This window comes from Rhea pennata, chromosome 7 (genome assembly GCF_028389875.1).
Source record: "Rhea pennata isolate bPtePen1 chromosome 7, bPtePen1.pri, whole genome shotgun sequence".
NCBI classification, from domain to species: domain Eukaryota; kingdom Metazoa; phylum Chordata; class Aves; order Rheiformes; family Rheidae; genus Rhea; species Rhea pennata.
The window spans coordinates 37,019,370-37,042,134 of NC_084669.1; the positions used below are offsets into that span (position 1 = coordinate 37,019,370).

The 22,765-nt window shown below is 47.0% G+C and overlaps 1 protein-coding gene across 3 annotated transcripts; it reads right to left on the minus strand.

Moving 5' to 3' along the window:
- Positions 1-1,970: 1,970 nt before the first annotated feature.
- DNAJB12 (DnaJ heat shock protein family (Hsp40) member B12) lies at positions 1,971-22,544 on the minus strand. Of its 3 annotated transcripts, XM_062580065.1 has the most exons (9): positions 22,398-22,544; positions 17,616-17,790; positions 16,075-16,220; positions 13,010-13,195; positions 11,063-11,142; positions 9,848-9,957; positions 6,354-6,526; positions 5,409-5,560; positions 1,971-4,032 (listed from the first exon to the last, which is right to left on the minus strand). In XM_062580065.1, exons 1-8 carry the CDS (start codon positions 22,528-22,530, stop codon positions 5,439-5,441), a joined length of 1,125 nt encoding a protein of 374 aa, XP_062436049.1. In that variant the 5' UTR covers positions 22,531-22,544; the 3' UTR covers positions 1,971-4,032; positions 5,409-5,438. The 3 variants fall into 3 exon arrangements, 2 of the variants coding, with proteins under 2 accessions (XP_062436049.1, XP_062436048.1); XM_062580064.1 differs by having other exon boundaries at positions 1,971-5,560; XR_009958941.1 differs by lacking the exons at positions 1,971-4,032; positions 5,409-5,560 and adding an exon at positions 7,065-7,182 and having other exon boundaries at positions 6,445-6,526.
- Between the last annotated feature and the right edge of the window lie 221 nt (positions 22,545-22,765).

Below are 22,765 nucleotides of genomic sequence, written 5' to 3' on the forward strand. Positions count from 1 at the left end.
CCGCTGCAACAGCCCCGGCTGAACACCGTCCGTCTGTCCATCCTATTTATAGCAAAATGCCCTTTCCGCAGTTAAAATTGGGAAGTGTGTGTGTAGGGGGGGAGGTCCCGGGAAGGCAAACAGGGCCGGGACATTTTCGCAGCTCGCCTGGAAGGTGCCAGAAGGCTTCGTGCGGAGGCGGCTGTATTTAGCCCTTCCTGGGAAAACGGAGGGATATTTTCGCGCACGCGGGGACATCGGGGGATCACTCGCGGCGCGCATGACCGGCCTGGCAACGCAGGGCCGCCAGCCGCCCCGGGGCACCGTGTCCCCCCAACCCCCACCCCGAGCCAGCCACCTGGACTTCCCATTTCAGCTTCCCCCCCCCCCCCAAAAAAAAAACAAGCTTTCCGGGGGATCCGTACCCGCCGGGGCCGCCTCCGCTGCTGCCTTTCCTGCAGCCGCCACCGCCGTTAAAAGCTTGGCCGGCCCCGCCGAACGAGCCGGGCCCAAATCCCCCCCGTCTTTGCCGCAGCCCTTGGAAAGGTGCGAAAACGGCGCCCTGCCCGGCCTGGCGCCCTAAATTTGGGGCCGGCGCTGCTGAAAACCCCTCTTTTCCGGGTGGTGAACTCGGCATGCCGGGCGCTGCGGCGCGGCGCGGCCCGCAGCCCCGCGCGCGGCTTCGAGACGGAAGGCAACCGGCCATCCGAAGGCAACGGGACTCCTCGCGCCTCCCGGGAACTTCCCACCGCTTTCCCGCGCCCGGAAGTTTTCCCACCGGCTCCATACTTGGAGGACCGATCCCGGACACAGCCGGGCTGGGAGCGACGCTCTCCCTAAGGACAAACCGTTACTCGTGGTCAAGGACACTCTCCAAGCTGCCAAAACCCCAAACGGTTCTCTGAAATGGCGGCAACTTATCCCGCGCTGTCGTCACTTAAAATTATTACAAGATTAACCTCCGTCCTATCATTCACGTCAGGCAAACGTGGAACAGAGCGAGGTCAAACACGGGCCAGAGACACTCCCCTTGAAAAGGGGACATTCCCCCGACCATCTGACAACAAGCCACTGATGGTAACTCTTTTCAAGAACAAGTTTTCAAGCTACTGAGCACCTACACCAAATTTCTTCAGCTGCCTAAAATGCTGGTGCCCACACGCCCATCACATTCACCCTTCTCCTCAGCTCTGCTGGGAGAAGCTCGAGGAGTCCTCGAGGCAGCAGGCTGCTCACTGAGACAGGGTGGCCTCCTGAGCCTCGCGCGCAGCTCGAAGGAGCTCTCAGTCCAACTGCTTTCCAGACTTTCGGCATATCCAACACCCGTCCCCCCCTAAGGCTCTGCATGGGGATCCCATTGCAAAATTCCTTCCAACCTTCCGGAAGTCAGGCGTTGCTGGAGCTGCTGGAGTGCCTTGTGTCACCTTCTGCTTGCGACCTGCTAACATCTTCCAAACTTCTTGTGTAGGAGCTCCAGGACTCCCCATGCCCTGGCCTCTTCACGAAGACGAGCACCAGAGCCTTTGCGCAGGGCCACCTGGAAGCAGGAAGAGAAGACACAGCCCAAGCAGAACTGGCAGAAGAGGCAAGTTTTAGAAAGGTACCAAGCCTGGAGCTTGCAGGTGCCTAGAGGTACGATCTAGGTGCGTGGCAGATGCGACTCCAGAGCAGCAGAGAGGGGTAAAAACAGCAGTTGGTTAGGGCAGGACACAAAGCCGGGTGAGGAAACGGCCCGCAGACGACCAGAATAGGTCAGAGACGTGCACACGGGAATACGGCAGCAAGGCAACCTGCCCAGCCGCTCTAAGAGCATTCCCTCCGGGCTCCAAACGCAAGTAAAACCTATAAACCGGGAAGAGCGGCACTGTGGGGACGCAGCGCTTTCACAGCGCTTGTACCTTTTCTTTTCACTGTTCTCTCCTCACTTCCTTCCAAGTTACTGCCCTCAAGATGCAACGCGAGAGTCTGCACGATACAAACACAGCTGAGGCTTCTCACGTTATAAACATTTATTTATAGATGTACAATTTTATAATTAATTCTAAATCAAGAAATACAGCTTCTGTGAGCATCCATTAGGATCTATGCTTTCTCGCTCATATTATCCATGGATATCTACTCAAAAAAAATCAAAAGGTTTTGGCGGGCAGGCTCTGGACAGGGAATGCAATTTTGCAAGACATTCAGCACCTTTTGCAAACGTGACTTTCACTTACAGCCCCTTCCATGATCTCTTCATGCCAACTAGCCTGTGTCTTTATTAAAGAGTTATTTCATAACGCCATACTTCCACCAAATTCCTTCCACAGACGAAGGAAACATTAAAAACAAAAACCCAACAACAAAACCCCTTAAAATCAGGTCCAAGTCATGGTAGCTGTGGGATAATAAGGCTTATAGTCAACAAGAGGGCTGATATTTTGCAAAATAAATAAAAACCCAAAGACAGAGCATACAGATTTCTAACGATAAAGAAATAAAACCATCTTACCTCTCATTTCTTCCAGCCCTTGCCACCCTACCCAGAAGCCACTGCTGTTTTGATTAATTCCCCTAAGGGTGTCTGGGGATGGTTCTCACAGGAAATGTCTTTAGACAAAAGTTAACTGCAGGGTACAAAAAAATCCAGTTTATTCCACTGAAGGTAACTTCACTCATTCCGTTTTTGCTTCTCTTGTGCATGTGACAAAAGAGAGAGGACATAACCTTGAGCGCTCTTCCGCTGCTCTAATCCAGGTCCTGCCTGATAAAGCAGGTAAGCCAAGGCTTTCTGCAGCATCATTCCTGCTTCTGAAATGCAAGATTGGCAAAGTTGTTGCTATAAAAGAGCTACATCTTTAGCTGCGATCTAGTGACAGTGCTCTGCAAAGCTCAGTCAGGAATCTGAGGAGATCAAGTATATCCTCTGATTGCTGATCCCCCCCAGCAAAACTTCTTTCAACAGAAGCAATAAAAAGCTCCGTTTCTTATGGATATCAATATTTTACAGGTCTCCTCAAAGAAACATCAGAAATATCATATCAAGGCCACAGCCACATTACAAGTAGGAGTGCCGGTAGGAGAGGAACCCCAAGTTTAGGGGAAAAAAAAATAAAAGAAGAACAAAGGGACACAGCTTACGGAAAGCCCTGTTTACAGAACGAATGCTGCACACTGATTACGAGGCAAAATGAAAGCAGACTCTGCAAAAAAAAAAAAAGTTACGCACACAGATAAACCGAACAACTGATGAGCTAAAACCATCTAGGACAATCCTTTCCTTCACTGAATGAGATGTCAGTGCTCAGTTGACCTGCTGTAACTTCTGCCAGTGTTGCAAAAACAAATCATATGTCTGGACAATTTCCTTTTCTTTCCACCCCCTACAGATTTGAAAATTTTTATTGAAACCCCAAAGTAAGGCATCAACAACCTAAGCCACAGAATGCTGTTGTCCTCAAGAAAGCAAAATACAACAACTGCAAAGTGTTCCTCGTTTTAGTGTCTTGAGGCAGGAAAGCTCTGCGGAGTGGGCCACCCTGGGAAGAGACACTTCCTGCTTCCCTGCAAACTAAGCCTGGCACAAAACATAATAATTTAATCCAACTCCTGCATAGTTTAAAAGTACAACATATATACAGCTATAAATTAATTCTAAATAGATTATATATTTTTTTAAGCTTTCTTTTATCATCAAATTGTCCGATTTCTCTCTCCATCAGAAATGACCAGCGCAGGCACGAAGAGCCTCCTTTTGCTTCGTGGCTTCTGCAGTTTTGTTTAATTATTTTACACTCTACACATTTGTTCTCATGGTTGTGGTATCCTAGGAGCAACTAAACTGTCGCACTCTAGCGGTGTTGGAAGGGAGGGAGGAAGACGGGCAGCTTTATTTCCTGTTCTAATTGCTGCCTGAGACGTCTAACGGCGGAGACAGACAGAGAGAAGAAAGAGGGCAGTTGTGCGCTGCTAATTCTCCAATTCCATTTTAATTTAACGTTTGATTCTTTAAATATAAAGTCTGTCACCTCGGCTCAGTGCACTTCACCAAAAGTCTTCAGGCATTTCAAGAGTCTGGGAATAAAAGCGGTAACTGTGTCAGTCTCCAGCCAGTTACATGTCACAGTACCCCCCTCCCCTTCCCACCCTTCCCCTAGATTCAGGGGGCGGCTTTTTCAGCCACGCCAATTCAACGTGCAGTGGGTCCTCTGTTGAAGAGGGATTCTCTTCTTCTGATCATGGGTACAGAGAAGTGCTGCATTTCACAAAGAAAAGCAGGCAATTAATACTCATCTCTCACTGAGCAAGAGGTGCAGTTATCAAAACAAGACAGTGGGCGTATCAAGATAACAACGGTTCCAAAACCAGGATACACCCAAATAAAGGCAGAATGTGACCCATAGGATTTGATCTAAGGGCCAAACTTTCAGATGTGCTCTATATGCCAAAGAAAATAAAACAAACAAAAATTCCACTGCTAAACCTTCTTACTCGTGTGTACAAATCAAGTAGCTAGATATCCACTGTCCCGGAGAAGTCTCTGCAGGCCTAAATGGCATCTACAAAACTAAAATTGGTCTGAGCTTCTCCTTCAGTTTTCTAAAAAAAACCCACTTTCAAACAGTTTTGTGGGTGGAGGAAGCCTGCGGGTTTTTTAATACCTGGTAGGTGAAATCAGCCTAAATAAGCGAGCAGAAATGCAACTCCAAACTCCACGCCAATTTTTTCATAGGTTCTCCTATGACCCAGGGCACCTTGGTCTCCTCTATGCTACTAGACTTGCCTTAATTTAAACTCTCCAACCCATGAGTCTTCCAGACTCATGCTCAGCTTTGTTTCTCGGTTTAATACAGTAAGTTACTTCTACAGCCTGCTACGAACTCTGACCGTTTGTTTTGTTTTCCTTGAGTGTCACGGAAAGGCCACAGGGGGCAAGGAACATCTGTGCTGTAGGAGTCCATTCCCTGTCATCGTATTTCTTCAAGTGCCATAGGATAACAGCTTTTCAATAAAACAGACAATAAAGCAACAAAAAGGTTCATTAAAACGTGGCAGCTGGCTCCCAAGGCCGGTAAAGGCTTTGCAAGACACGGGAAAAAACTTCCAACCAGCCAAGGCACACACTACCACTGTATCGAATGCACAGTTGACAAGAACTCAGCTGAGTCGCCAACATGCCTGGGGCTTTTGCTTTGTTCCTAGAGAACCAACACCAACAACGCCAGAGAAAACAGAGAGCTTGGAGAGAGCTGAGGGTGCTGACATGCAAACTAAACAAAATCAATCTCCCAATTAAAGTGTGTACACTTGACAGAGGGCGGCGCTTCCCCCCATTATGTGTGTGCATCCAGAGGAGACTCGTGAAGACTTGCGTCTTAAACAGAGATTTAAGTATTAAAAGCACTGATGTGCCATGCTTCAGCGTCACGGGAAGCATCGCCAGCTCGTACTTAGACCTCTGCTGAGTGGGCTGGCAGTGACTATCCGTGCAGAGAGGCTTGAACGTCTGACAGTCTGCTACAGCTGGGAGTGCCCATCCTCTGTGCTCGCTGGTACAGATCTGAGTCTCCGAAGTAGCGTGCCCGGTACAACAAGCCTTCCTCTGCAAAAGGGAAAGCCCAGCATTACAAACACGACGTGAAAGGAGATCATCCGCTAGGCCATCCACCACCAACACCCCACGGACCACGCTGGGAACAGGAAGCACCTCACGTTCTTGAGCTTGCAAACAGTTTGCCACACTGCCACACTGCCACTTGTGGGTGGCAGTCGCTGACTGCCACACTGCGCTGACTGGCCAGATGGCCAAATTATCTCGCGGGCAGACTGGCTGGGTGGCTGTCTCTCCCATCCCTGTGCTCGTTCAGTAACACACGAGATGATTTCAGTGCTGCAAGAATAGCTTTCTGAGCAGAGACGGGATGTAGGATGGAGGACATCACAGGCAGCAGACTTTCAGACATGCCTATTTTGGGAGCTGGATGGATATGCCAGAAATATTTAAAAGGCATTTTGTTCTGTGCAAGAGGACAACTAAAGTACTAGACAGAGCCATTGGGGTCTCCTGCAAATCAGATGTCTGCAGCCTTCCATCACCACGAGCGGGGCACAACTCGTGTCTGATCTGTTCTACAGCAGCACTAACATCCCTCCCCCCCCCAAAAAAAAAAAAAAAAAAAAAAACACGCTACACCCAAAAACCAGAACAGATTTGTCTCAAAGCCATGGATTATCAAAAAAAAAAAAAAAAAAAAAAAAGAGAGAGAGAGAGAAAAAGAAATGTCCTCACACTATATTACACTATAACTTTAGCATAACTCAGTCTTCAATCACAGACTTTTCCAAAGCGGACCTCATTCTGCAAAATCCTCCATTCCTGACCCCATACTACTCACTTTGCTGCTTCTCCTTCCAGCAGTTATTTCGAAGATTTGCGATGTAGTCATCCTCCACGCTTCTTTCAACATTTTTTAGGTTTGTGCCTGTGTACTCTTCTGCAAAGTTCTCGGATACGTAGTAGACGACTTTCAAGTGCTCTGTCACCCTCCTGTGTATGTGACCCACAGACCTAATTCAAGGAGGAAAGTCAGAACAGCACAGGACACTCTTCAAGGGCAGAGCAGAAAGCTCCCAGCTCTTTAGAATGCCCAACATGCCACACACAGTAGCAAACCACTGAAAACATACACCACTCCTGTGCATCCATGAACTCGAAGCTTTGGTAAGGAGAAGCATTTCTGACAGAACTGAAACACTAACACTGGGAAAGAAAACCTGCCAGGCCTCTAGCTAGGTGGGCAGAGCTCTGAATACAGACATATCTCTGAGGCAGACTGCCCACGGACTAAATAAATTTAAAATAAAGTGCTCATTAGAATTTTCAGCACTAATTAAATCCCTCTGCAACTTCCTTGCTGACGACACCATCATCTGTTTTTGATGCTGAGCTCCAAGGATGGTTACAAAGTTAGGAGGTGGATGCACTTGCGATGCAGGGTAAGACCAGCCAGCATGGCAGAAATGTGTCTGCATAGAGGGCTAAGGCAGTGCAGGGGTCAGAGCGGAGCACAGGCCGGCTGTCACAACTCCTCAGCAGCCCTACTTACTCAGCAAGGCTGCCTCTCGGTTGAACCCAGTCCCCTCGCTCTCTTCTCTGAAGATATCTGCTAACCCCAAGAGTGTCAGCTTCCTCTAGCACATCACATGCTGCAACGAACACGGTTGCTGCAAGAACAAAATCAGATCCACTCTGCACTCAAGCCTGCACCGACTAGCACAGAAAGCACTTTCTAGAAGGAAATCTCTCATTACCCTGCCCCTGCAGCTTCGCATTTCAGACCAAGTGGGTGTACTTATTTTCCCCAGTACTCCAGCAAACCTAGAGATACTCGCTAGGGCGTGTTTGCAAGCCGTAACAGAGGACCTGCGCCCAAACACTAGATTCTTCAGGAACAGCTCCAACTGGAGACGTGCCCAAAGTTTCCCCACAATAAATACCAGCTGGCTGCTGCATTAAAAGCGAGCCTGATTCTTAAACCAGGTATAAGCATTAACTCATCAGCTTGCCCTTCAGTCTGTTATCAGGGTTTACAGGAGTGATTCCAACACCCTTGCACGTTTCACCAGGGACCAGCTTTCAGGGACAAACAGCGGTCAACTGGATAGACTTAACAGGACCGAAAAGCACTCTCAGCATTTTTCAAGACAAATGCTAACGCATCTCAGGCAGCATCTGTTGGCAGAGAGGCAGCCTGCAGGAAGCTCAGCTCACTATTTTACCTATCAAAACACAGCCTTAAGCTCTCCAAAAGTCTGTGTTTCTCTTCTGTACAAAGAGGAAGTAAGGAGGCTTCAAAGTGTGCCCTCAAAAGGAGGAGCATTTTGAACCGGCAGAGCCCTAGCAGCGTTCCTGACTGCACAGAGAATACAGGCAGGCCTTGGTGCAAGAAACCTGCCACCTGAAGTCAGACAGGCAGTTACATCAGGCAAATTCCACGAGGCTTTTATTGAATAGCAGGGTGGCACAGGCATACGGGCACAGAACTAGACAGCTCTCTCAGCAGAAAGCTGTCTTTTAAGGAGGTTTACAAAGGGAACTGAATGACAGAAGGTTCTTTAGGACTCCGCCACTCTCAGTAACAGTTTTCCATAAACAAGTGGCACCAAAACCCCTCTGTGCCATCAAACATTGCTAGGTTCAAAAGCTTCTCACCTCCTGCTCGCTGAGTTCACTGCAGGGAGCCCCAGTTCTCTGCCAAACAACAGCCAAGTACAGCATTTCCCTTCAGATCCGGCAGCAGAAAGGGGCCGGCTGCCTGAGCGAGCGAGCACACAGCACCGCCTGCCGGCACAGGATGCATTTTCAACTAGTTTCAAGTGCCTTGGTCACTCAAACAAAATGACAGAGGACTCTTCAGTCCAGATCAGCTCATTTGCCTCTCCTGTCCAAACCCAAACTTAGAAATCGGTGTGCTTGCATTACCCAAGCACATAGTTTAATTTAGTGTCCCAGCCGCTAATGGGAGCTGTATCTAGCTGAGGCAGGAATTGTACCATGCCACAGAAGAACTTTGTCTGCGGTGCAGAAAGTTGAAACCCAATCTGTCATGAATAAAGATGTGAAATAGTCACAGGTCAGGCCAACCAAAAATGCGCTTGCCTTAGAACCAAGCACAGACCTTAATATGCAGGGCTCAGCTGGGTCCTGAACTCAGCACGGGGAATTGCATGGCAGAGAAATATGTGGGGCTCAGGGATCGTTCTTGTCTGACAGCTGACAAAGCTGAAAGCAAATCCCTGTCCACTTGAAAGTTGTTCTCCGCTGAATGTCTTTTTACCTGATAAATCCCCCTCTTCAACAACCTAAAACAGGTCTAGATACAAATATGCTAATTTTTATAGTTCTAATACCTCAGAGGTATTACAGGAATCATACCTCAACACTCTTTAGCCTCTCCAAATGACTCTTAATTGTGCTTTGTTCAAAAATGCTCTGTCTTTCGGATCTAAGCGCTAATGTGCCTTTGCCTTGGACTTGAAAGGTAAGCAGGGTTTTATATTAAAGATCATCATCAGCAAACATTGCCATCAGTGAAACTAAACGGGGCCCGCTGCCTATAACCAAATCTGCCCTCCGCTAGCCTTTTAAAAACACGTAAGGAACTCCACTGGAAATATATTAAGCCTTTGCAAGAATCACGCAAGCAGCCAGAAATCGAGTCTGTTCTCCCATTTTTTTATTGCCACTGCAAAGTGAGTAACAATAAAAATCTGTTTTATTTCGTCAGCAATGTGATCAGACCACGGAATTTCCACAGGAGGTGGAAGGAGACAGCATCACTTTTGCGTAACAGATTTCTGGCTACAGCTATTTCATAGCAAGGTTAGAGTTCAAAAACAGAGAGTTTCTCTGGAAGCATCCGTTATTCTATATGTCTTTTACTCCTCCTCCTCTTTCTGTATTGCTTTGTACTACATGCAAATGCAGCCGAGACTTTTTTGAAGAACAGATCTGGTTTTGTTTTGCACATAGGGTCCCACGTGTTTTGAAATACCTCTACCGGGCTACAGACTCTCAAAGTCCTTTAGGCTCTCCCTTTCTCACCCAGCAATGAGAACGGACTGCAGAAGATCCCTGCCAAAGAACACCCTCTGCTAGGCAAGCGTGCACCTTCTGTGAGGTCCCTGTGCCTTCCATCTCAAGGCCTGCTTGAGAAGCAGCAGGCCTTCCCTGATGTGTGTGGCATCTGGGAGAAGGGCAGCAGTGGGAAAAGATAAAGCAAAAAACGACAGGAAAAACAGTCTGATTCCCTACCCCATAATGCCACCCTGCCCTCCAGAACCCAACCTCAAGCCCAGTCTAAGAAGTTTTAGAATAACAGGTACTAACGGCCTCTGGCTCAAACTGTAGGGTGGGCTGGAGACCATCATCTGGCTGAGAGCAGACACAATGATCAGGATGAGGATAGGCATCAGCTGGACAAACAACCCAAGGCCACCCTGAAGAACAGAAATACACAGTGGAGTGCCATTCATACACATGTACACAACGATCCTACAGTATTGCTCTTCCTCCTTCACAGTCCTACCACGACTTCGATTCACCTGCTCCCTCCTAGGAAGTGTCCCAAAATAACTGGGAGCAATCCAGCAGCCCGACAATTCCCCTCCAACAAGGGCAGCATCACTCTGAAGGTCCAGACTTCTTGTCCCTTCCAAAGACATGATAAAGGACAAGGGGACTGGCAGAGGTAGCCTTGGGAGTGCATTTCAAAACCTCGAGCCCACCTTTTGTTTGTCTAGGGCATCTGCCACTGTGCAGTTCCTGTCCTGCTCGAGCTAGTGATCAAAACTGCAGAACCAGTTTTATGGAAAGCACTCTCCCCTTTCCAACGTCAGATGAAAGTAATTCCCCCTCTGCCTCACCTCCTGCGCTCCCTGCAGTTCTAGCAGAGTATTCTTCTACCTTTAACCTTGAGAAAAGCTCACAGGAAGTTCTTGGGTTTTTTTAAAAGCACATCACTGGCTATCCCCAGAAAACAGCAATTTTCCTTTATTCTCAGTTCTCTAGATTAAAGGGCTCGGAGTGCTGCAGACAGACTTAGGTTCTGTGACGAAAAGCGTAACAATAGATCATGCTATCAAGTGCTTTCCTTGGCTAATTAAGCATCACAGATTAGGAATCCCCCATCTTAAATACTAGAATAAAAGGGAGAAAGAGACGATGTTGGGAGAAGCTAAGAGTATACATCATCCGAAAGGTGGATTGGCTTTTTAAATTAAGGGATTAAACGAGAAAAAAAATGTTCATCCTGTATTAAAAACAAACACGTTTACTGATACAATCTTATCTCAAGGTGTCATTGTTTCTAGACACATCGCTGTTTTCCCCATCGGAAGACAGCTATGAAAGCCCATGGAGGGCCACCAGGTAATTAAACCAGCAGCTTCTTGTAAATTCTGGAGCTAAATTACTTCCCATTACTCATTTCTGCCCAGGATGTGAAAACAAGGACTGTCTCATAAAACAGCCGCACTACCTAGCTGCGATTTATATATTAGGAACACTCTTACAGTCCCAGCCCTCTGCCTGTTCTCCACTTACATCGCCCTGATGTTCTCGTCTGTCCTGCCTCTGATGATAGGTATATCGCATCCTGCCATTGCTGTATACGTGAACGTTACCTATAGGCAAAAAAGAAAACTGTTACAAAGCATTCACGGCATATAACACCATGTCAGCTGGCTGTGATGGAACCAAAAAATATGGTCACACTGCCTCACCAATTAAAAAGGCAACAGATAGAGCAGACGGAGTGCTAAAAAGCCACAGGAAATTCAGAAAATTTTCAGTGTGTCAGAAGAAGGATCTGCTGCTTTGGCTTTGGCCACACTCAGCAAAGATAAAGGGACAGAGGGAGGTACTATAAAGGGCATTTACACTGGGCTCACACTTAGATCTGGTCTGCTGTTACCATTGCTCCCAGTTCAGCCTACCTCATATATCAGGGAGACTGCAAGGCACTGCACAGGCAGTAAAGGAGGGATCCTTAACAGCTCACCAGAGACCACATAGCTTTAAGGTGGTGAGATATGAGACTTCACAGGAGACTGATAAAAGAACCTATACAAAAGAATCTATATTTATGACCTGAAGTTAGCATTTACAAAATGAGCTATGGATAAAGCCTCAGCTGAAAAAGGAATCCTCCCAGCGTATGCTGAGCGGGTTTGTCTAAAGGTGAACTGGTGGTGGGCACAGAGATCTAGCCACAGGATTCTGTAGGATCCCAGGAAAATCCATTTTGGAAGAGACCTCAGAAGGTCACCTAGTCCAACCTCGTGCCTGAAGCAGGCTTAGCTACACAGAAAGAATATCCTGTACAGGACTCTCACTTAGAATAGGATAGAATTTAATTTTAGAATAAAACCAATTAATAAGAGAACATTCTGTTTTTCTTTTTTTTCCACCATAAAAACAGAGCTCTTCCTTGTCTTGTCTTAAACGTCAAAACTACAGCTGAAAAGGGAGGCCAACCGAGAAACTGCTCTTGAATTCCCACGGGACAGTGAGAAAAGGAAAAGAGATTAAGCTAAAATAAAACTCACTGTTTTTACTGGAGTAGCTTTACCTCTCCAGCACGCAGAACATGAATACAAAAGGCCTCAAGATGCCATTTCAAGTACTTGATATTAATGTGTTAATTCTTAGGTATCAGATAGGAAGGAGCTACTTTCAATCTATTCGACTGAAACAGAAATATTTTTTTCCAAGTTTGTCCCGAGAGCCCAAATAATCACAGCTTCTGCTTCCAGCCAAATACGACTACAGAAAATACAAGGGAATCTTCTAAAATAGTCTGACCCTGATATTAAATATCTTCTTGATCTGAACTGATCAAGAGAAACAACAATCACTCTGCTTTTTGCTGCTCCCAAACAACGATCAGCACTGCGTATAGAGATGATATAGATTTGATTTTCAACCCAAATGGTTTAAATTATGCTCTAGAAATAACACTTTCATCTTTTTTTATGGGACAGTGGAAAAAAGGAAGTGGAGATTCATCTCAAAGAAACTGTTTCAGCTGCGTGGCAGTGCAGATACAGATCACGAACAAGGCCTAGAAGTTACTACGTTTTATTCTGATGAGAAGATTTAATGTCCAAAACCACCAGGCAGAAAATCTGTTTTCAAAATAGGGTTACTTTTACAACTAGCATTAAAACAAATCATTTTTGTTCTAGTGTTCAGCCCAACCTAAAAATAGTGAATATCGCCAGCATGCAAACAAATACCTGAAGCTGGGAAGAAGTCCAGCTTCGATGGTATTACCTGCTGTTTGCTGAGTTCTCCAAGCACCTATGTGAACAATTTAGAAAACTCTAGGTGTTTAGATCATTTGTGAAGGAGAACTCTCATCAAATCTGGCTGTGGAGAAGAACACAGCTCTCAAGCTGGCCCTTGCACAGCTGAATAAATCACTATTGCATTATTGCTCTGTCAGAAGGATTGGGTCCCATTCACGAGATTAAGGTTTAACAGGCTTACTAGAGGGAAAACCACCACCAAAAAACATGTTGAAGAGGTCTTCAGGGGAGATATCTGCTTCAAACCCGCGGTGGAAGTCTGAGTGGCTGTGTCCGTGCCGAGCAGGGTTGAGCTTCTCGTCTCCAAACTGGTCATACTGCTTCCTCTTCTCTGGGTTGCTCAATACCGCATATGCATTACCAATGGCTGAAATGTTGGCAACAAGGAAGCAATTAACTTCTTTCTTCTACAAATAATACATTCATCCCCGCAAACTGGCAGGACTTGCCTTTCTCATTACACAGATGAGATTCGCAACCACCCAAATCTTTTCAAAACGCTACTTCAGCTACACAGCACGTGGCCCACTTCTCGGGTGAACACGGACAAAAGAAAACCGGGCCAACAAACTTAATGAATAATTAATTACTTGAATTGATTATTCAATTAATTGAAATTAAGAAGTTTTAGTATCATTGGTATGAATTTGGTATACATCCATTGAGAAATCCTCCCAGACGAATGAACCTATGAATTGCTGAAGAAAACTGATAAGAAAGCAGCTACTCATTTCATTTATTAAACTCGCTATTTCTTTTGAACAACTAGTGTCCAAATCCTTCAGCCACTGCACAGGAAATTATGATTTTAGTTGACAAATTTTATCCAAAAGTGGCATTATGGCGATTCAATATTAGAGCCTAAAATCAGGACTGCAAAGGATTTAACTATGGCCTACATCACTGAAAGAGACTTTAAAACCTCCAGTAAGACCTACTAAGAAAATGTTGGCTAAAAGTTATGTCTGTGAGCTAAAAAATTTCTAGATGCCAGAAGCAAGGTGCATAATTACAAGGACGGTTAACCACCGCCTGTGACAGTGGAAATGTACTGAAACTAAATCCCTGCCAGTTTCCCAGGTAACTCTCTTCCCAACCTCAGCACGTAATAACTAGGCTGCCAAAAATGTCTGCCTGCCACCTTCCTATTTCTGTACTTCTTTCTTTACACAGCCCAGTTTACCACTTCCACTCCGTTCTCTGTATTTGACTGCAGAGTGCCTCTTCTCTCCTCCTTGCATCACAAGGAAGTAAAAAAAAAAAAAAAAAAAAAAATCACAGTACTACAGCTGACTGATGTAAAAAAGGCAGGAACAGAAGTGAGGGAGAAGGGAGATACATGCCCTTTTGAGCAGATGAACCCTAAGATTGAACATTTTGCCAGCAGTCAGTCAGGCTGAGCTGTTCAGTTTCTTCTCGGCCTAGAGTGTTGGAGAGCGGAGGATATAATAACAGTACGTTTATTCTCATTTTTGTTTATAATCAGTGCACACAGAGCAAACGTTTCTACAATCAAGCAAGGAGGCTAAACTACAAGGGCAGGCTCTCAGCAAATTAGCTTGTTCTGTCAAACCGTATGTTAGGCAATGAAAACGAAGGCATTCAGGATTTGCTCGTTGCCTAACTTTCTGCTGACAAAGCCCAAGAAACATCTCATTCCAAATCAAGATTTTAGCCCAAGGTAGCCAGGTTCAACTCTTTTTCCAACGTCAGCCAAAGGTAGTGATGCAAACCTGCTCCAAGACAGGCTCTGGCCGACTGCAACTATGGACTGAGACAAGGTCTCAGGACAAAACGTAACACTTTATCAGCTGTCACTGGGAAGATGAACGTCAAGACATCAGCTAATACATCAATGTTAGAAAAAATTAACTAAAATCCTCATAGTAGCGTACGCTTCCCCCTTTACCCTCTGGAACCAAATAGCTGGACTTTAGTGAGCATTGCAGCTCAGGAGCTCAGCGTAGGTGCTGAAGGATGGGAGAACCAATGAGACAAGGCTTGAAAGAGAGATAATCTGATAGCAGATAGCCCCGCAACGGAGGATAAAGGGCACCTTGCCTAACGCACGACTTCTGGCACGTAACTCTTGTTAAAGCCTTTGGCAAACACTACTATTTAAGATTACAAGTGAAGAAACCTGCCTTTCGCCACTTAGCAAGGATCGAAGGATAAACTATTGAACAGTGGCTTACTGCACATGCTACGTAGATAGATGTCCACGGTCATTCACTGTTTAATCTGGACCCCACACTAAAAAAGGCTCTCCCAAGTAGCTGAGGGTCAGCTCATTATTTGCTAACAGCAATACACTTATCAGTCACGGATTTAAGTCTTAAAAGACCTACACACAATCCTTACATAAGACTTTTACTGCTGAATTTATGTCTGCTAGAAGCATACCCAAACACTGTATCAATACGCTCACACCAGGCCAGCCTCGTTCCCCCTTTCTGCACAGAAAACAGAACAGACATTCTGTGTATTTCACTCCCAAGTTGGCTAGAATCAGACCGCAGTATTTACACAGCTTAACACTGCAAAAAGTAATGCCGTAAAATTCGCATCAAGAGGTTCTATGTTTGTTTAGTAAAACGATAACAGTCAAACTTCCACAGCTTGCAAGAGAAAATGCAGCTTCTAGCCACCTGGAAATTTACTGTGTTGACCCACATCCACCGTGTAGTTCTCATCGCATCAGTCACCACTCCTCAAAATCCCATAGGCCAAGTCACACAGAACACCACCACCAATGCCCATTTCACCTCCGTAGGTCCCACTGAGGTGAAAAGGGTAAGTCTTGGGTATTAGTGCCAAGGCAGATTCTGAACGCAGGGCTGTTTTCAGGAACAATCGTCAGAAAAGCCCTCGTTTTACTTGCAAGTAAATGCAGCAATTTCAGAACTAGTCCAGGTGAAGCCTAGCTGCGTGATCACCATCACACTTCCTTTATTTTTATTTTACTTCACATAACCGGAGTTCTTGTGTAACGCTATTGCTTTTATTCTAAGGATAAAAGGGATCTACCTGGCCCACACGTAACTACCGAGCATTCACAACTGCACGGTAAAAGCTCATCTAAGCATACTTCCCAGCTCTTCCTGAAAAGACTTGTGACAGTCTTACCGACACGAGTTTTATTTCACACTGTTTGACTCGTGAGGTTGTCCTTAGAGTTCCTGCTAGTCCAGCTCGGCACCTACACCTGACAGCTGAGGGTAAGTCAAAGTTGGAAATGTATTTTACCTTTAAACGCTTCTGTAGCCCCTGGTGCATGGTTCTTATCCGGGTGGAACTTCAGTGCAAGTTTCCGGTAAGCCTTTTTCAGGTCCTCATCAGAAGCTTCTCTGTTTACTCCCAGAATTTCATAGTAATCTTTGCACTGCTTTACCCTACCAGTAGAGAGATGGCAGAACATGGACAGTTAGTTTTGGCTGTGGAAGTTTCTTTGCATTGAATACATCAACTTTGCAACATCACCCATCTCAGTTTAGATTGATGCTGCTCAGTGAACTCTGGTTTACGCAGTTCCAGTTCCGCAGGGGATAACCCTTTTTCTCCCCTCACATACTCACTCACAGCGTGCCTGCATGAGCAGCACACAAACATTCTCAAAGAACAAGTCAAGCCAGTAAAGGTAGAAGGGCCTCTGCCAAGGCAATGAGATCATCTGCAAAAGCATTTGACTGACAAACAAGCTTCAGCTTCGTCACGATCACATTTTGATGGTTATGCAGGAGATGCAGGGGTTACAAATGGCAGCCAGGATCTGAAAGATAGCTGTTTCCTCCCCGCCCCCACCTCAAGACTCAGTTAATTCATAGACCTAAAAATAAAATCAGTTGATTTCTAGAGGAAGAAACAGGGAGCTGCCCAGGCCTGCGTGAGCAGCCTAGTTCATACTATGAACCTTCACAGTTCCGTAATTACTTCTATTTCCCACACGACTTCACGTATACAGAGGAGAGCAGGCTGGATTCTCGGAGAAATGGATGGTGTAATAAATATACCCAGAAGTCAATGAGCCAGAGCAGTTATTGCGCAATTCAAATCATATCCATACCCCTAAACAAAGTTTACCAAGTTGAGCCCTTCAACTTCCAGTATTTAGGAATGGTATAGAGGAATAAAGAAAAGCTGAAATAGTATTTGGAAAACTGTAGATTAGATAAATATGCGCTGAGGCTTTCCAGCAGGAGCTTTAGAACTATATTGTGCTAACAGAATGAAGCGTCCTGGGGTGGCTTTCTATTTTACTGAGCTTTAAGAGAGACCGTAAGTACAAAATCAGCAGGAGAGCAGGACGATGACACGATTTCCACTCATACGCTTCAGGACTGGGATTTTTCACAGTATTATTGAATAGCACTAAAACAAGCACTAATGTGAAGCCTGTGAAATACATGCATCCAAAATGCCTCTTCGGACTTCGGCCAGGAAAAGGCCAACAGAACTACAGTTCTAGCAACTGTACGTGCCTTTTAGGGGAAAAGCTCATCCTTTGTAGATCCAGTGCAACCACCACTCAGGACTGGTGTAGCGCTAAAACCTCTTAAGAATCTTTTTAATACCTAGCCAATTAAGATCACTCAGTATGGTTCAAAGCTGACCAGATCTCCTTACATGGCACAGAACGTGAGTTATTGTACAATTCTAACCTACTCCATGCGCCTTTCTCCTTCACATTCCACCTTCACATGTTTAAAACACTGCAAAAAACAGACTGGCATGACATAACAAAATCAAAATAAACAGTGGATCAAAGCCGTGGAGAGCTGTGCACACACCTCTTCACTGCATCCACCTGGTCCTGAGTATAACCCTTGGGAGCCTCCCCGCCAGCCTCCCCGTTGGCCGATGGGAAGTCTCCAGTCGTTTTCTTGTACTGGGGATTTGTGGACTCCTTGGATTGGAACTGGCCATTGGATGATTGTTCATTCTTGTTGAGTGACTCGAGCAGAACTGAAAAGAAAAAGAGATGAGAAGAAACTAAAAACAAGGTAAGAGACCACCTAGCTCAATCCATGCTTCCGTTCTCCCACAAAAAGAGAAACCCCTCTTATTCTCTTCCACAGCTTCAAGGTTTCCCCAAGCCTTCATCAGAAACATCATCACTTTTTCACTCAACGAACCCTAGATTTCCTACCGCCTCTTGTCCAAACACGATAAATAGTTCTACAGATGCCCTACTTGCTTCTCCCAAATTATGCAGCCCCTGCCAAATCCCCAGGTCCCTCCAGCCAGAGCGCCAACAGGTCTGGGAACTGCAGCAGATCACCAAAGGGCTCTATCTTGTCCTCTCACTTTTTTCCACATCTTTCCTTAACAACCAAACGTTTGCATATTATTCACTCCCATCTCCTGCCTCGGAGATCCTACTCTGTGAGGTAAATCACGTGACAACACTAAGTCTTCAGAGAGCTCAGAAATTAATACCAGGGGATGCCAGTCAAACACTCCTCGGGGAGAGACAGAGCAGGAACACTCCCCTTTCGGGATGGAGCGCCACAGTCCTTATTGCTGGCAGCACAAGAGGGTCAGTAGAAAGGAGTCAGAAGGGTGCCCTCTTCTCCTGCTCTGCTGTACGGATTTCATCGGAGTAGAGGAAGCTGTGAAAACCATCCTTTCCCTTAATGACTTAATACAAACGGCATAAATTTGCACCCTTTCCTTAAATGGGGCACATACAAATATTTGGTACATCGTTTCAGACCATCTCCTCTCTGCGAGGCTCAGACACTATCGTCTTTTCAGCCAAGAGGGCAAAGATAGTCAGGCCTGGCCTAACGACACAGGTCCGTAGCCGACCGCACTACGAAACCAAAGACGACTTCTCTGAGCACAGAGGATCCTTCTGTTATCTATTTCTCTGACAGCCAGACATCTCCGTCTTCTAAAACTATTTTTGTCTTTTTTTTTTTTTAAAAAGTAAATATCAGTAAATATCAAACTGCTCTTTGTCCGAGCAGTTTTTGAATTTTGTAAGTTTTACCCCTATTAAAAAGAACAGGGGCAAATAATAAGATTTAAAATAGAAAATGTTATTAACAGGAGCATCTGTAACTTGAAAAGCTTGCAATCCTTTACTCTGAGCCTAGAACTGAGAGAGACATATCATCTCCTCCAGCAGATTGCATGTTACAGACCTTGCACTATGGGGGTATCACATTCTTCAAGCAAGTGCAAACAACGTACGCAAGCCAAAAGATGAGCCAAGATATCGTATCTGCCTCGCAAAGTTTGTCTGGACAAGAAAAAAACTGCTCAGTAATCCAAGAGCCAATAAAGGCTACGAAGGGTAGAAATGAAAGAATGCTAAAGACCAGGAACTTACCGAATGGCCATTCAAGCTTGCAGGCTTTGCATATTTCAGCTTTCAGAACACTTTAAACGGATCTGTTACAAAATCCCTCGGAGGCATCGCTTACAGTTTACTTCTGGCCTCTCTTGATATTTTGGGTAACATCGAATAGGATAGCTCGTTCTTTCTGACATTTTGTCAGAGTAAGCTAGGAGAAAAACGTGCAGGCAAATGAGCACATCCAGCTCTCATTTTTATACTAATGCTGTTCATGTTACTCTCCTGGAATCGCAAGCCAGAGTTGTATCAGCATTTCTTTTTGTGAAAATTATTGCAGTTTAATAAATCTCACTCTAGGGAAGTTCAACTTTAAATTTGGTCTTGATTCTCTCTTCGTTTCTGTCCACTGTTCTTAGTTACAGCATTACGAATGAACAAATCTTTGCCTCCCTCATATTTACACTACTCAAATGTTCACAAAATTACGGTCTTTGTTTTGCTACTTCCAGACTCAGAGCAGTGTGACAGGCGCTTCTAAGCCTCGTCTCTCAAGGCAGTCCCTCCACCCATCCTATTCTTGTTTTGGGCTCAGTTCCCTACAGCTTGCCAACAGATTTTTGGTAATGCGGTTCTCAAAACCAACCACAAAAGCCCACGTACGGCCACAGCTCGCTCCCATTCTGCTTTACAGCCTCGTCCTTTTGCCTCTGCATCCCACAGCCACGTTGGTCCTCTGCATACTCACAGCACAGCGCAAGTTCATGAACTGCTGGATTAGAGACCACTGAACTCATTTTCAATTCCGCTGACTCACCTTCCCAGCCAGCACGTGTTATGGATCGCTTTTCCTCACTTATTAGCTAGTGTTTTTTTCAACTTCTGTTATTTTTTCCCCCTTTCCCCAAAATCACTGCTGTAAAAGCAAACAGTGGAATTTTGCAGCTATGACAACGTGTCCAGCTGCATTTACGCAGGAGGTGATTTTTGCTAAAATCCCCTAGCAAAACCACCGCTGCTACCGTGACGACATCCATAGGATTCAGCCGAGGTCAGAGTCTGAAACGCTGGTTGCATAAGGTCCACGTAATTCATTTTTGCCAAATTTAACGGAACTTACAAGAAAGAGAAAGAGATTTCCCAGAAGACGTGAACTACGTAAGGTCTCAGTGACCAATGTATAATTGTAAGATGTCCAGCAATATTTCCTGTCTACACACCCAGAGCTCACTAGTGGAAGAAGAAAGTGAAGTTCAATACGACAGGCCCCAAAACAACTGGCTCAAGAAGCAAAACTCAAAATTAAAATTCAGATAAGGTCTGTAAAAGTTAAAAACCAACCAAACAAACAACTCCCCACACACACACCTATAGCCCTTTACACAAATTTCTGCAGCTTAAGAATATTCTTAGAAAAGAACTGTATGTAGCTGGTAATTAATCTGTTGGAAAATGACGAGAAAGTAGTTTGTAAAAAATCTGTCATAAGGCTTCCAGGGAGCTTTTGAGATGGTTCCTCAAAAAGCATAAAATAGGCACTTGATCTCCAAGACAGAAGAATACTTTTTATGCACTTTGAAGTGAACTGTAGTAGTTGTGCTGTGGTTATCAATAGGGTCTAAGAAACAAGAAGCAAACCTTGCTGAAAGGCCCAGCCAGGAAAAAACAAGCACATCTGAGGCACATAAGCTCAAACATACTATGTTTGTTCGCCTGCGTACGAACTACATGAACTGGCTGCAGTTCCTCCAGCTGATGTGCTCAAGGAGGGGATGCTGCAGCTACGACCACAACCAAAGCGATTTTACTTCTGTACGGCAGACAGAGCTGCAGGACAGTCAAAACAAGAAAACGAGAACCACAGCCTGAGAGGATGGAGGCCTTCTGTAACTCGCAGCCTGGGATGAGAAGTTTCACTCCACCATGCCAAGCCGCTTCTATTTGCGCAACGGCATGCTCTCTAACGATGGCCTCACAAAACAAACCGGATCACACCCCCGCAGCCAGCTAACAGACCAGAAGCAGGAAAGCACCTAGAATTTTGGAAGTTACTGAAAGCGCTGCGTTTGGCTCCTAATGTTCCTTCTCCCACCTTCATCGCTGCATAGAAACCCTTCTCCTTAATTCCTGAAGTCCCTCCTAGACAACAAGTAAGGACCAAGAATCAGCAAGGGACATCAGCAGTCAGATGAACGTTGCCAGTAACAAGTAATAACTGAAACACTGTTCTAAGGTTTTTCCTTTAGCAGCAGAGTCCCTGGTTTCAGACCTCTGACCGCAACCTTGGCTTGCTAGGGCTGCAGAAAGGGCTCTGCTAGCTGCAGGCGGCTCCTAGAAGCCTTTTCCCTAGGAAGCAGGCATGCTCTTGCTGCACACAGCGGCTGCTGCATGCAGAACAACCCGCCTGGTTGCAGAGCAGGAAGGGGTCAGGCTCTGCAGCCTGCCCTGCCCTGCCGCTGCAAGAGGTGGTGACCTGCCCAGCCGGGAAGGCTGGTTGTCTCTCATCTGTGCGCGCTGCACACGGAGATCCCACTCTGCGCCTACCGGCACAGTCCTGCGCTCGTGCTCTGCCCCCTCTGCTGAACAGTTTCCTCCTCTTCCTCGCTTCGCAGCCAGCATACAGGAACATCAGCATTATCCTTTAGCTACATCCAAGTTGAGCTACATCAAGCCTTGTTCGCAGTTACAGCAGGGCGTAGTAACCGAGGGAGAGAAGCACGCACGGGAAGGAGGCCGGCACGATGCTGCCGCAGCCATTGCCGTCCTCGACGCCTCCCCGCCGCCTTTTGCTATGCTCGGCCCCGGCGGTAGCAGGGAGGGCGGACAGCCCTTTCCCCGGCGCGCACGCACACACGCACGCCTGAGATGGGCGCGCATCCCCTCGACGGCAGCGCGTCCGCGCCGTGAGCGAGGGGCGGCCGCTGGGGCACGCGGCCGGGGGCGTCGCACTGGAGGGCGCAGCGCGGGGCAGGAGCAAGGCGCCCCGGGCCCCCTCCGCAGCACCCGCGCGCCGCCGCTTCGGCGTCGCCGCCTCAGGCACGGCGCGGCCGTTAGGGCGGCCGTTGGCGCCCCGCCGCAAAGCCCCCTGGGAGCGGCGGTGCCCCCCGCCGCCTCCAACGGCCGCGCGCGGGCGGACTCGCCTTCCCGGCGCGCCCCGCGCGGCGCGGCGCCGTGCGCAGGCGCACTGCGGGTGAGAGGTCAGGCGCGGCGGCGGCGGCGGCGCAGGCCGCGGCTGCCCCGGCCCCGGCGCGGCCCCCCCCGCGCCGCTCACCGCGGACCCGCTGCGAGGGGTACAAGCGCTGCGCCTTCTCCAGGAAACGGCGCGCCCGGTCCGGTTGGTTGGCCTTGGCGGCGGCCAGGGCGATGCCGATGCACCGCTCCGCCTCGTCCCTGTTCGACTCCATGGCGGCGGCGGCGGCCGTGACGGCAGGGGGCGGGGCGCGGCCCGCGCGCGCCCTGATGGCGTCACCGCCCCGCCACCGCCCTACCGTACTGGCAGGAGTAGAGGCGCAGCTACCGTAGTGGCGGTAGCGCCCGCCGCGGCGAATAAATGGACTGGGCTGGGAGGAAAGGAGGCGGCAGCGCCCAGGAGGCAGGAGAACACGTTAAGCCCTAATAACCCCCCCCACACACACACAC

Coding starts and splice junctions, on each gene's coding strand:
- DNAJB12 (XM_062580065.1), bottom strand. CDS start 22,530: ATGGAGTCGAACAGGGACGAGGCGGAGCGGTGCATCGGCATCGCCCTG. Junction 13,196..16,074: donor GGCTACAGAAGCGTTTAAAG/GTAAAATACATT, acceptor CCAACATTTCAG/CCATTGGTAATGCATATGCG. Junction 6,527..9,847: donor TACAGTTTGAGCCAGAGGCC/GTTAGTACCTGT, acceptor TCCTTGAATTAG/GTCTGTGGGTCACATACACA.